Source organism: Tursiops truncatus, chromosome 12, assembly GCF_011762595.2.
Source record: "Tursiops truncatus isolate mTurTru1 chromosome 12, mTurTru1.mat.Y, whole genome shotgun sequence".
Classification (NCBI taxonomy): domain Eukaryota; kingdom Metazoa; phylum Chordata; class Mammalia; order Artiodactyla; family Delphinidae; genus Tursiops; species Tursiops truncatus.
The window spans coordinates 81,820,343-81,833,134 of NC_047045.1; the positions used below are offsets into that span (position 1 = coordinate 81,820,343).

Genomic DNA, 12,792 nt, shown 5'->3' on the forward strand with positions numbered 1-12,792 from the left:
TTTCTATCTGCTGGGCACAGTGGAGCTTGGCAGTTGTGAGCAAAATAGAGGTTTCTGAGTCCCATGGTCCTGAGTCTCTTCCTTTAACTGTCTTTTCTTTTTTAAATTTAATTTAATTTTTTTTTTTTTTTTGGCCCCATGGCACGCGGGATCTTAGTTCCCTGACCAGGGATTGAACCCATGCCCCCTGCAATGGAATCAAGGAGTCCTAACCACTGGACTGCCAGGGAATTCCCTTAACTGTCTCTTCCTTTTTTCTGTTTTGGATTTTCACCAGAGACCAGTCTGGGAAATGCATGTCATCCAAGAGGGGGAAGTTGTGCATTTGTGCACAGCCAAGAGGAGTCATCGGACTCCCTCCCCTGCTGTCATAACAACAGCTCACCCCGACCCAAGGCCTGAGCTTTAAGTCCATCTGCTGTGTCCCACCTGAGTTGGTTCGGCCCACAAGCTAAGCATGGGGTTTATGTTTTTAAATGGTCGAAAAAAATTAAAAGAAGAAGAATATTACGTGACACATGAGAATTGGATGAAACTGAAATTTCCATGTGCCGAAATGAAGCTCTATGGGGAGCTGGGCGCACGTGTTCATTTACGTCTCGTCCAGGGCTGTTCAGTCATATCCTGAGTTTGCTTCTTTCCATCCCGGCCTCTTGCTCAGGCTCAGACTGTCTCCGGGGGCCCACAGGGTAAAGCCCCAGTCCCGGCGGGGCCTGCAGAGCCCTGTGCCCTGGCCCATGGCCCCTCCGGCGTCCGTCCTTTTGCTCCCTACGCTGGCTCTCCGGCAGTCCTGCTGGCCTCCTCGCTAAGCCCGCTGGGCCCCTGCTCTTGCCGGCCCCTCTCTCTGGAACACTCTTCCTCCATCCACAGGGCTTGCCCTCCTCCCTCCCTCAAGGCTCACATCACCCCTGAGAGGCCATCCCTGACCGCTGGTTCTGCGGTCACAGCCCGCACCTTCCTGCTTAAGACCTTCTCCGTCGCTCTTCCCACCTACTATGATACAGTCTAGCATGTCCCTTGCTGAGTACAGACCTGTGCTCTGAGGTGTTTGTTTCTTCGTTCACTGCTGCGTTCTCAGTGCCCAGAGCAGAGCCTGGCAGACAGTAGGCACTCTACTTTGTGCAGTGGGGGAGTGAGTGGGTCCCTTTGTGGGGACAGGGCGGTGGGTAGTTGAGGGCTGAGCGGCTTCCCTTGGACAAGGCTTCCACACAGTGTCTCGAGGCTAGCCCGCCCTGGAATGTTGGATCCTCATCAGGAATAGAACCGAACCGGCTCCTGCCTGCACTCGTGGGCTAGCCCACGTCCCAGGAACCCCAGCCTCAGTGGTGGTGTCTGTGCGCACCCGGCCCTCTGAGCTCTGGAGGTGGGGAGGGTAAGTAGGGATTTAATAATGCCCTGCTGCCTGTGTCCTGGGACAGGTGAGGACAGGAAGACTGTCATGGGCAGCGGAGGCAGATGCAGGCCATGGGGAGGACAGCCCCGGTCCCTGGAGGACAAGGTGGAGGCCGAGGACGCCTCTGCTTTGTCCTCTGGTTGAGGCCTGGGTGGGAACATCCTTCCTGGCAGCCTTCTGTGTCAGTGGCTTGGGTGCAGGCAGAGCAGAACCGTCGGAGCTGGCCGCCGGCTTTGGGGAGGAGCCTGGGGTGTGAGGGACAGTCCGTGCCCCTAAGAAAGGCTGGGCCTTTGATGGCCAGGCTGGAGCCTCACGGCGGCCTCCCGTGCTGCTCCCACGCTTCTGGCCGTTTCCGTGCTTCTTGGTGTAGTTAACACCTGTCCCCTAATGGCCTTACTGAGCGGTGCTGCTTTGGAAGAAGGTGCCGGGGTCAGGGGCTGAGAGGAGAGGTCTGCTCCACCAGGACGGTCCCCTCCTGACAGCACGGAGAGGGAAACAGCGACCCTGGGGTTCGGTGGCGGGGCAGCGGCGGCCCACCCCGTCCCCGCCCCACTGCAGCACAGCCCGGGGGGCGGGGGATGCCCAGTGGCGGCAGGTCAGGAGCTCCAGGGCCGGGATCGCAGGGTGGCAGGCAGGCCCGTTCTCCCACAGCCCTTCTGGAAAGTCAGCCCGGTCGTGGTGGAATCACGCCACTGTGAGGGTCACCTGAACCTCGGGAGCCCTGGTGGCCGGGTTTTCACCTGCAGATCTGGGCTTGCCCCTAGCGCCTCCTCCTTCTCTGTTTTGGTCACCAAATGTGGGGTGTTTGCCCCACGCCAAGCACTTCTCTGCAATACCAGCTGAGTGTCCCACAGTATAGCCCAATTCTGACGCCATCTACCTGGAGAGAGCGTCAAACCCTGCAGGTTAAGGGCTCGGACCCATGACACTGCCCCTGCACCTCAGATGCCAATCACTGTTAGGTGCCCAGGTTACCCACACGTCTGTCCGACTTAGCCGTAAATCAGGGTCCCATGACCTCTTCCCCCTTTGGATTCAAGTGATTTGCTAGAGCGGCTCAGAGAAGACAGGGAAACATGGATTTGGTCACCAGTTTATTAGAGGATGTGGTGAAGGATCAGAGGACAGCCGCAAGAGGAGATACACAGGAGAGGTCGGGGAGGCTCCCAGTGCAGGAGTTGCTGTCCCCGTGGGGCTGGGGTGTGTGGGTGTGTTCGCTCCGAACCCTGGTTACTGAGATTCTAATGGACACTTCTCATGTCGTCAGCACAAACCCCAGTTTCAGCCCTTCTCCCCGCTCAAGAGAATGGGGGCAGGGCTGGAAGTTCCAAGTCTCTAACCACGGCTTGGTCTTTCCTGTGGCCAGGAGCCATCCAGGAGCACACCTGGGGCCACCTCGCTGAGCGGAAGACACTCCTATGGCTAGGAAATGTCAAGGGTTTCAGGGGCCCCGTGCCAGGAACAGGGCGGGTGGGGGGAGACCAAGATATAGTTTCTATTATCTAACTCAGCACCTGGCCTGGGCGTGCCGAGGCCCTGCCTTGGGGAGGTTTGCCCCCAGCACTCTTCCTTCCCTCCCCAGCAGTGAGCGCTCAGTCCAGGTGAGGGGGGGTGGTTTGCAGAGCTGCAGCTCCCTGAGGCGGGCTGTATTACCAGGCCAGCTGGTGGCCAGCTCCCATTGTCCACGGAGTGAAGAGGCGGGAGTCCCAGGAACGAGACGGTGCACGGGCAGCCCCTGCATCTGTTATCTGTCCCTCCTGTGTGCACAGGGAGGGACCTGGCCTGAAGGTCCGGGCTGAGCTGGGGGGGAGGGGGAGGTGTTTTCTGCCTGGGGCTCTTTGAGGTCTTCTATCAGCACCTCTGGCCGGGGCCATGGAGGTCTGTGCCCAGACGGCCCCGTTGACCCTCTTTCCTGGAGATTCAGGGTGCAGTCCAGCAGCCGGGAGCCTGCCTGGGGACGCAGTGAAGCTGGGTGAAGTCCCACGTGGGTCCCAGAGAACACGGTCGTCCTACGCTGGGACAAGGAGGTAGGGAGACGGGTCTGTCTGGAGGGCTTGGCTCTCCCATCACCCCAGCCAGACCCTCACTCTACCCTGCATCAGATGCCAATCACAAGTAGTAGGTCCTGTAGCTGTGCCCGGTGGCCAGCTGCTGTCTTTGGTTTATCTCGGTGATAAAGAGTTTTAAAGTAGGTAATCCCTTTGGAAGAGAGTGCGGGGAGGCTCGCGGCGCCCTTGCTCACTGCTCTTGCTCTGTGAACTCCAACTCGACAGAATTAGGCCCTCAGCCCAGGGGACTCCCTGGCCCAGCAAACAATTTGGCCCGTCATCCTCCCGCCCTTGCCTGAAACCTGTACCGCAGGGTGAAAGATTATTTCCAGTTGGTTGGCTTCCAGGGCTGTTACGCTTAGACAGCAAGTTGATTTCAGACCAGCCCACTGCACAGAAACCTACATGAGACCCTGACCCTGGGCCCTGCGGCCGAAGAGGTCCGGTCAGAGCCATGAGGGTGGTGCTCCAGCCATGCTCACCGTGGACGACGCTCTGGAGCAGGTCGGGGAGTTTGGCTGGTTCCAGAAGCAAGCCTTCCTGGCGCTATGCCTGCTCTCTGCCGCCTTCGCCCCCATCTACGTGGGCATCGTCTTCCTGGCCTTCACCCCGGACCACCGCTGCCGGAGCCCCGGGGTGCCCGAGCTGAGCCGTCGATGCGGCTGGAGCCTGGCCGAGGAGCTCAACTACACGGTGCCGGGCCCCGGGCCCGAGGGCCAGGCCTTCCCCCGCCAGTGCCGCCGCTATGAGGTGGACTGGAACCAGAGCGCCCTCGGCTGCGTGGACCCGCTGGCCGGCCTGGCCGCCAACAGCAGCCTCCTGCCTCTGGGCCCCTGTCGGCACGGCTGGGTGTACGACACGCCCGGCTCCTCCGTCGTGACCGAGGTACGCGCAGGCCCTGCGCTGGGCCGAGCCTGTGGGTTTCAGGGCCAGGGAGGAAATAGATGACGAAGACTACAAGGTTCAGCTTCACGGCAGGAAAGAGGGAGCGGGGCTGTGTTCCCTGAACTGTAGCATCAGCAGGCTCCAGGCTGGGCACTCGGGATTCTTCCCTTGTTTAATCCTGCACAGACTCTGGGTGTTAAAGGAAGAAACTGAGGAGAGACCATCGAGAGCCAGGCCGAGCTGGGTTGTTTGAGCGCGGGTCTCTGGGGAGACCGGGGCTCCTCTTCTCTCTGCCCCGCTGGCTCCTCGGCAGGCCTGCGGAATTCACCTGGGGTCTAGCTTCCCCACTATTAGAATTGTGACGCGCCCCCCCCCCCCCCGCCCCCGCTGCATTCAAGAGCCATGGACACGTGACAGCTAGACACTGGCCTCCTAGCTGGGTGGAAGCTGCCCTGCAGTCAGACAGAATCCCAGCCTTGCCCCGGATTGGCTGAGCGAAACTGAGTAGGTTACTCAACCTCTCTGAGCCTTAGTTTCCTCATCAGTAAACCAGCGATGACAATGCCCTGCCCTCACAGGGGTCAGCATGAAGGTGTTGACCAGACAAGCCGAGCTACGCTGGGTGTCCCACGGACGGCCCACGGGGGAGGGAGATGGCGGCAAAGGCTTTGCCTGCACAGTTTAATGAGTTATCTGAGCGTTTTCTTTGTGAATATTTTAGTAAAAAGGCACCAGGCTTTTTTTCCTTCACAGACCCTTTGGAAAGCGTTGTACCGTGACAAGCGTGGGCACTGGGAATCTAGAAACAGACCAGGACGGGGAAGTATTGTTCTCTGTGTCTGCAGTATACTCTGCTTGGAAAGGGTCAGATGCAAGAATTCATCCACTCAGTCCTCCATCTGTTCATTCAGTAAACGTATTCCGAGCTTTTCCTCTGTTCGGGCACTGGGTGTGATGCCAGGAGGGAGACAGAGAAGAAACCTATGAGGTTTAAGGAATTTGCAGTCTCCAGGGAGTGAGGGACAGATGGCAGTGGTGAGAATAAGACCGGCATCCCAGACCATGTGTGGGAGATGCGGAGGGGCCAGTGGGCTCTAAGGATGGGGATCTTAGCTACTGAGCTGATCATGGGGGTCTTCCAGGAGGAGGTGGCATTTTTTAAAAATTGAAGTATAGTTAATGTACAATGTTGTGTTAGTTTCAGTTGTACAGCAAAGTGATTCAGGTATACATACCTACATATCTATTTTTTTTCAGATTCTTTTTCCTTTAAGGTTATTACAAAATATTGAGTATAGTTCCCTGTGCTAGACAGTAGGTCCTTAGGAGGTAGCATTTGAATGGAGCCTCGGGTGGTATTTTGAGCAGCAAGGAGGGGGAACAGAGTGGGCGGGGAAGCGTGAGCCAAAGCTCAGGGGAGAGGGAGCCGGTGCTACATTCGGACAGCAACGAGCTGTTAAATTGATTGGAATCCAGGGTCCAGTAGAGGAGTCCCAGGGGAGAATGGTGGTACCAGCTCACCTTCAGGCCAGAGCACTGAGTCCTTACGCAGGTCACCAGATGAAATACAGGACGCCCGTTAAATTTGAATTTCAGGTCAACAGCGAACACTTTTTCAGGATAATTAAGTCCCAGGTATTGCACAACATTTGCTACAATTGTTGTGCAATACCTGGGAATACAACCGAGGCTGAGAATGCAAATACTGCAGGGGGCATCCTTATACTAAAACAAGAGTTGTTTATCTGAAATTCCAATTCAACAGGGCACCATGTATTTTTTTTTTTTTCTCTAAATCTGGCCACCCTGCCTTTGTGCCAAACAAGGGAGCTTGCCGGTCAGGCAGAGGACAAAGACCGTCCTCGCTGGACCTTGGGGATGGTCCAGGCGCTGGTGGGCGTGGGGCTGGGGGCTTCGTCAGGCGGGGAGAGCCTGAGGAGGCTGAGACATGAGTCCCGGTGGGACTGTCAACCCACATGGTTGTCACAGGAATGAAAAGAAGAACCGATTTAAGAGACACAGGCCCGGCAGGGGCTGGGGGCCAATTTGCCAGAGGGCTCTGGCTGGGAAGGAAGGGGAACCGAGCTCCTGAAAACTGAGGCTAGAACACAGGGCAGCGGCAGTCTGTGCAGGTGTGGGAGCCTGGCCAGGTGGTGGCCTGAGCGGGGCCGTGGACTTGGAGAGGAGGGGACACAGAAACGATTGGCCAACCGTGGGCTTCCAGTTGCCCTACGATCCAGCGTTGGGGAGGCCTGGGAGGGCGAGCTGAGGGGCTGTAGGGTAGAGCTCATCTGGGGACCTGCGGAGTGTGAGGGCCGGTGGGACCCGGCTGGAGGCGATGAAAGGCCATGAGAGCGCGGGCCTTGAGGTCAGCAGCGGGAGCACAATTTCTCCTGGAAGGAGTGGGCTTCCCTCTAACTCTCCCTTCCCACTGCCTCAAAACCCCTTTTGCCCCCCTTCTCATCCAAAGCTGAAGCTTAATTTGGGGAGAATTCACCTTTGTTGTTCATTTCTGCAGAAATAATCTTTAACTTGGCCTTGCCTTGGACATTGGAACCGGCTTAAGGGAGGACGATGAGGCGACCTGTTTGAATACCCGGCTCCGCTACCCCCCTCGTCCTGGGGACGGAGGTCAGGGTCCATCTGGGGCAGGAATGTGCTGTTTCCAACCTCGCCTGATCCCAGGGATCACCTGGATTCTGACCCATATCTGCTGAGACAGAGTCCACGGGAACCTGTATTCTAACGAGGACGCTGGGCGATTCTGTGCTCGGGCGAGCTTGGTGGATACCATGCTCTCTATAGGTTGTATTCCCACCACACTTCCTGGTCCCAGTGAAATTCCAGCAGGGACAGTGACCCGGCCTAGGACACCCCATCCTGCACTCCCCCTGTGCAGCCCCAGGCTTTCCCCAGGGGCCAGGCTTGTCTTCCTGGTGGCACAGAAGTGTCTGGGGGCAGGGGCAGGGTTTGGGAGCACAGGGCCAGGCAGGCTCACGAGCCTTGCAGATGCCTCCAGACCGAGACCCTCAGCGCAGCTGGGGGCAGAGTCCTCAGGGAAGGCGGAGTTAGCAGGGAAGGCCGGGTGCCCCTTCCTTGAGCTCCGTGAACACTCTGGCTTCTGCACGCCCCCGGGGAAGGATGATACCCAGGGCATTTCAGGAGGGGTGGCAGGGACATCTTACAAAGATGCTGACTGCAAAGAGTAGAACAAACCCAGGGCAAAAAAAACGGTGGCCTGCGGCTTTGGTGAAATCTAGAATGCACAGAAAGTTGTCTTGGGCGGAGTGGGCGGAGGCTGCAAAGAGGCAGCTGCAGGTGCAGGCCTGGGACAGCTAGATAACACCCAGGAGTGGCCTCCCCCGCATTCTGCTGACAGGGACCAGGCGGCAGGAAAGCCAAAGATCTGCAGGAGGAGCTTCCTGGCGAGGGCGTTTTCAGCTGAATTTTAAAGGGAATAAACACCTGGACTGGCAGAGAACGGGAGCTACTGGTATCTCATCCTGTCTCTCAGATCTGAGCTACTCTTGCGAGCAGACAGCGGGCTCTGGGCATGAGACAGATGGTAGCGCGAGCTCAGTATTAGTTTCTGAAAGTCCAGTGGTAGCAAGGAGTTTTACCTGTGTTTTTTTAACAGTGCTCATGACGGAGCCCCGGGACCAGGAAAAGGGCATGGCTCGTGTAGGCAACTTCAGATCTTTAAAGGTGGTGGGTACAAAGCCTCCACTGAGAAAGTTAAATGGTTTACTATCTACCAAACCATGTGCACATGATCTGTCCCTGCAGTGCCTGCACTAGCTCTGTGACGGCGACAGGACGGGCACCACACACCTATCAGACTGGGAAACTGGGAGACTAAGGCCCAAAGTTGCTAAGTGATCTCCCTGCATCACACCCCACAGTGTCGCCTGGTGGGGCGGAACCATGACTCCAAAGTGTCCCTGGACACCACCCAGCTGGTGCTGTGCCAGGAATGGGGAGGCGAGGGCCCCGGCTGCTACCCCGCAGCCCCTCTCGCGTCCCTGGGGCGCCGTCCTGCTTTCTGCACCGCTGAGCTCTAAGCGGTGATGCTCCCGCATTCGGGCCTCCCAGCTTGCCCAGGCGTGTGGGCATCACCACGCGTGTGCCAGGCATGGAGGGAACCCCGCACACACCAGTGTCCTTCCCCAAGGAACCCGCTCCTGCCTCTGCCTAGGTCTTTCCCCCTCAATCCCTCCCTCTGAGTCTCCTGCCACCCCTGGGTCCCCCTCACCCCACTCCCTGCACACTGTGCAGCACACAGGCTGCTCCCTAGAAGCTCCCACCGCCGGGCCTGTGTGTCTTTGCTCAGCGATTCTCGTGTTGACACTCACAGCTCCATCAGTCATGACCAATTTACATAATTATGGGTAGAATTTACATAATTAAACATATAATTAATATGTACTTAATTAAGGGCCTTGACCAACTCTGGAAAACATTTATTTTACCACATTTATGTCTTTGGATAATTACTTTGCTGTATTTCCTTTAGAAACCTTCCCTTTTGGCCATGCTGTCTTTTGATAGCTGTCAGCGGCACTTGACAACAGCCTCTTTAGTGTATATTGAGGGTAAAGCCACGATAAGTATATTAGGCATATAATGACATTGACTGAGATTCACCAGAAACCTTGAATTTGTCTTATGAAAATGTGGTAAAGAGAAAAAGGTGTGAAGCACCTGGGGGATCCCACATTTTGTGTTGTACGTTTACATTGTCCGGAGGGAGGATGGAAGGTGTAGTTTGACTTACAAACGGTCTTGTGTTTTCGGCCCCTCCGACCGCGGTGTGACCCGCAGTTTAACCTGGTGTGCGATGACTCTTGGAAGGTGGACCTCTTTCAGTCCTGTGTGAATGTGGGCTTCTTCCTGGGCTCTCTGGGCGCCGGCTACATTGCAGACAGGTACGTAAAGGCCGATCCGACTAAACAGCACCAACACCATGGAGAGAATGGACTTTAGGGGCCAATGGCGGGATAACGTGGCCAGTGGGAATCTTTGCAGAAGTTGAGGGAGACAAGACATGACAGCGAGTGCTTTGGACTTTGTGGGGCAGCAGGACGGAGGCAGGTGGGGATTTAGGATGGGTTTCAGAGGTTGAAACTGCACGCAGAGTGTATAGCTGGGGTGTGGGGCTGAGAGGAAGGGGGACAAAGCCACTGTTTATGCTTCTAGCAGATGGGTGGAGGCGGGCAGGGCCATTTTTTGAGATGGGACAGAACAGGTTAGGGACAGCCTCGGTTGCTGCTTTTTGGGGTGAAGCGGGTGGGAGCAAGCAAGAGTTCTGTCTTGGGGCTTCCCTGGTGGCGCAGTGGTTGAGAGTCCGCCTGCCGATGCAGGGGACACGGGTTCGTGCCCCGGTCTGGGAAGATCCCACATGCCGCGGAGCGGCTGGGCCCGTGAACCATGGCCACTGGGCCTGCGCGTCCGGAGCCTGTGCTCCGCAACGGGAGAGGCCACGACAGTGAGAGGCCCGCGTACCAAAAAAAAAAAAAAAAAAAAAAAGAGCTCTGTCTTGGAAGTGGTAAGATTGGAGATGTGTTCAGGGTAGCCTGTGAGACAGAGAAGAGCTGCCAAGTAGGCAGCTGGATTATGAGGTTTGGGCTAGAGTTAAATACTTGGGATTTGTCACCGGCAATTGGTATTTAAAGCTATAAACGATGTCTGAGATAAGCGAGGAGAGGGCATATGGAGAGAAGAGCCACATGTAGGAGTTGGTGGGCAATGGCAGTGTCAGTGGAAGGTTGAAGGTAAGTGAGAGATGAGAGAGTGGATTTTTGTGTGTGGACGACTCTTCCCCACACACCCCCCACCCCGTATTTCCTTAAAGCACCCCGTGTTTCCTTAATTTCATCTTTACATGTGGGAAGAAGTTGGAGTGAATTTTTCAGTCACAATAGATTAGAATATTTTTAGCATTTATTTATTTTCAGGAGTAGATAATTTTCATGTATGAGTTTAAAAAATATATATTTGTTTTGTTTCTTAAATTCCACATATGGGTGAGATCACATGGTATATGTCTTTCTCTGTCTGACTACTTTCACTTAACATAATACCCTCTACGTCCATCTATGTTGTCACAAATTTATTCTTTTCTATGGTTGAGTAATATTGCATTATTTTATATATATATATATATATATATATATATATATATATATATATATATATACATATACACACACACACACACCAAATCTTTATTCATTCATCCATTGATGGACATTTAGGTTGCTTCCATATATTGGCTATTGTAAATAATGCTGCCATAAACATAGAGGTGCAGATATCTTTTTGAATTAGTGTTTTTATTTTCTTTGGAAAAATACCCAGATGTGGAACTGTTGGATTGTATGGTAGTTCCATTTTAAATTTTTGGAAGAAACTCCACACTGTTTTCCATAGTGGCTGCATCAATTTACATTCCCACCAACAGTGTACTAAGGTTCCCTTTTCTCCACATCCTTGTCAACACTTGTTATTTATTGTCTTTTTGATAATAGCCATTCTGATAGGTGTGAGGTGATATCTTGTAGTTTTGATTTGCATTTCCCTGATGATTAGTGATGTTGAGCATCTCTTCATGTGTTTGTTGGCCATCTGTATGTCTTCATTGGAACAATGTCTATTCAGATCCTCTGACCATTTTAAAATCTGGTTGTTTGTTTTTTTGATATTGAGTTGTATGAGCTCTTTATATATTTTGGATATTAACCACTTATCAGATATATTGTTTGCAAATATCTTCTTCCATTCTGTAGACAGCCTTTTCATTTTGTTGATAGTTTCTTTTGCTGTGCAAAAGCTTTTTAGTTTGATGGAGTACCATTTGTTTGTTTTTGCTTTTGTTTTCCTTGCCTGAGGAGACATATCCAAAAAATATTGCTAAGACTGATGTCAAAGAGCCTACTGCCTATGTTTGCTTCCAGGAGTTTTGTAGTTTCAGGTCTTACATTTAAGTCATTAATTCATTTTGAGTTTATTTTTGTGTATAGTGTGAGAAAGTAGTCTAGTTTGATTCTTTTGCATGTAGCTCTCCAGTTTTTCCACCATCAGTTATTGAGGAGGCTGTCTTTTTCTTATTGTATATTCTTGTCCCCTTTTTCATAGATTAATTGACATATAAGTGTGGGCTTTTTTCTGGACTCTCTATTCTGTTCCACTGATCTATGTGCCTGTTTTTGTGCCAGTACCATAGTGTTTTGATTACAGTGGCTTTGTAGTATATTTTGAAATCAGGGAGCCTGATACCTCCAGCTTTGTTCTTCTTTCTCAAGATGGTTTTGGCTATTTGGAGTCTTTTGTGTTTCCATACAAATTTTAGAATTATTCTACTTACATGAAAAATGTCATTGGTATTCTATGGTATTGTATTGTATTGAATTCAATACATTGTATTGAATCTGTAGATTGCCTTGAATGAAGTATAGTCATTTTAACAATATTAATTCTTCCAATCCATGAGCATAGTATATCTTTCCATTTTTTTGTATTGTCTTCAATGTTTTCATCAATGTCTTATAGTTTTCTGAGTACACATCTTTTACTTCCTTGGTTAGATTTATTCCTAGGTATTTTATTTTTTTTTTTGATGCAATTATAAATGGGATTGTTTCCTTAATTTCTCTGATAGTTTGTCATTACTGTATAAAAATGCAACAGATTTCTGTAAATTAATTTTGTAGCCTGTAACTGCTGAATTCATTGATTAGTTCTAATAGTTTTTTTGGTGGCATCTTTAGTATTTTCTACATATAGTATGTCTTCTGCAGTGACTGTTTTACTTCTTCTGTTGGATTCCTTTCTTCTTTCTTTTCTTTCTTTCTTTCTTTGTTCTTTCTTTCTTTCTTTCTTTCTTTCTTTCTTTCTTTCTCTTTTCTTTCTTTCTCTTTTCTTTCTTTCTTTTTTTGTCTGATTGCTGTGGCTAGGACTTCCAATATCATGTTGAGTAAAAATGGTGAGAGTAGATATCCTTGTCTTGTTCCTGATCTTAGAGGAATTTCTTTCAGCTTTTCACCACTGAGTATGATATTGGCTGTGTGTTTGTCATATATGGCCTTTATTATGTTGAGGTATGTTCCCTCTATGCTTACTTTCTGGAGAGTTCTCCATTATAAATGGAGGTTGAATTTTGTCAAAAGTCTTTTCTGTAACTATTGAGATGATCGTATGGTTTTTATTCTTCAATTTGTTAACGTGGTGTATCACATTGATTGATTTGCAGATATAGAACCATCCTTGTATCCCTGAGATAAATCCTGCTTGATCATGGTGTATGATTTTTTTTAATGTATTGTTGTATTTGGTTTACTAATATTTTTTTGAAAACTTTTGCATCTATGTTCATCAGTGATATCGGCCTGTCATTTTCTCTTTTTGTGGTGTCTTTGACTGATTTCAGTATCAGGGTGATGCTGGCCTCTTAGAATGAGCTTGGAAGCA

General features: G+C 51.6%; 1 protein-coding gene across 5 annotated transcripts in view; it reads left to right on the top strand.

Annotated features, from left to right (window-relative positions):
* Nucleotides 1–3,434: 3,434 nt before the first annotated feature.
* Nucleotides 3,435–12,792, top strand: part of LOC101317913 (solute carrier family 22 member 1) — a 33,485-nt gene continuing 24,127 nt past the window's right edge. For all 5 annotated transcript variants that reach the window (XM_033867937.1, XM_033867938.1, XM_073789804.1 and 2 more), the window contains exons 1-2: nt 3,435–4,326; nt 9,148–9,251. In XM_033867937.1, the coding sequence (XP_033723828.1) occupies nt 3,916–4,326; nt 9,148–9,251 (515 nt within the window). In that variant the 5' untranslated portion in view covers nt 3,435–3,915. The remainder of the gene's footprint in view (nt 4,327–9,147; nt 9,252–12,792) is intronic.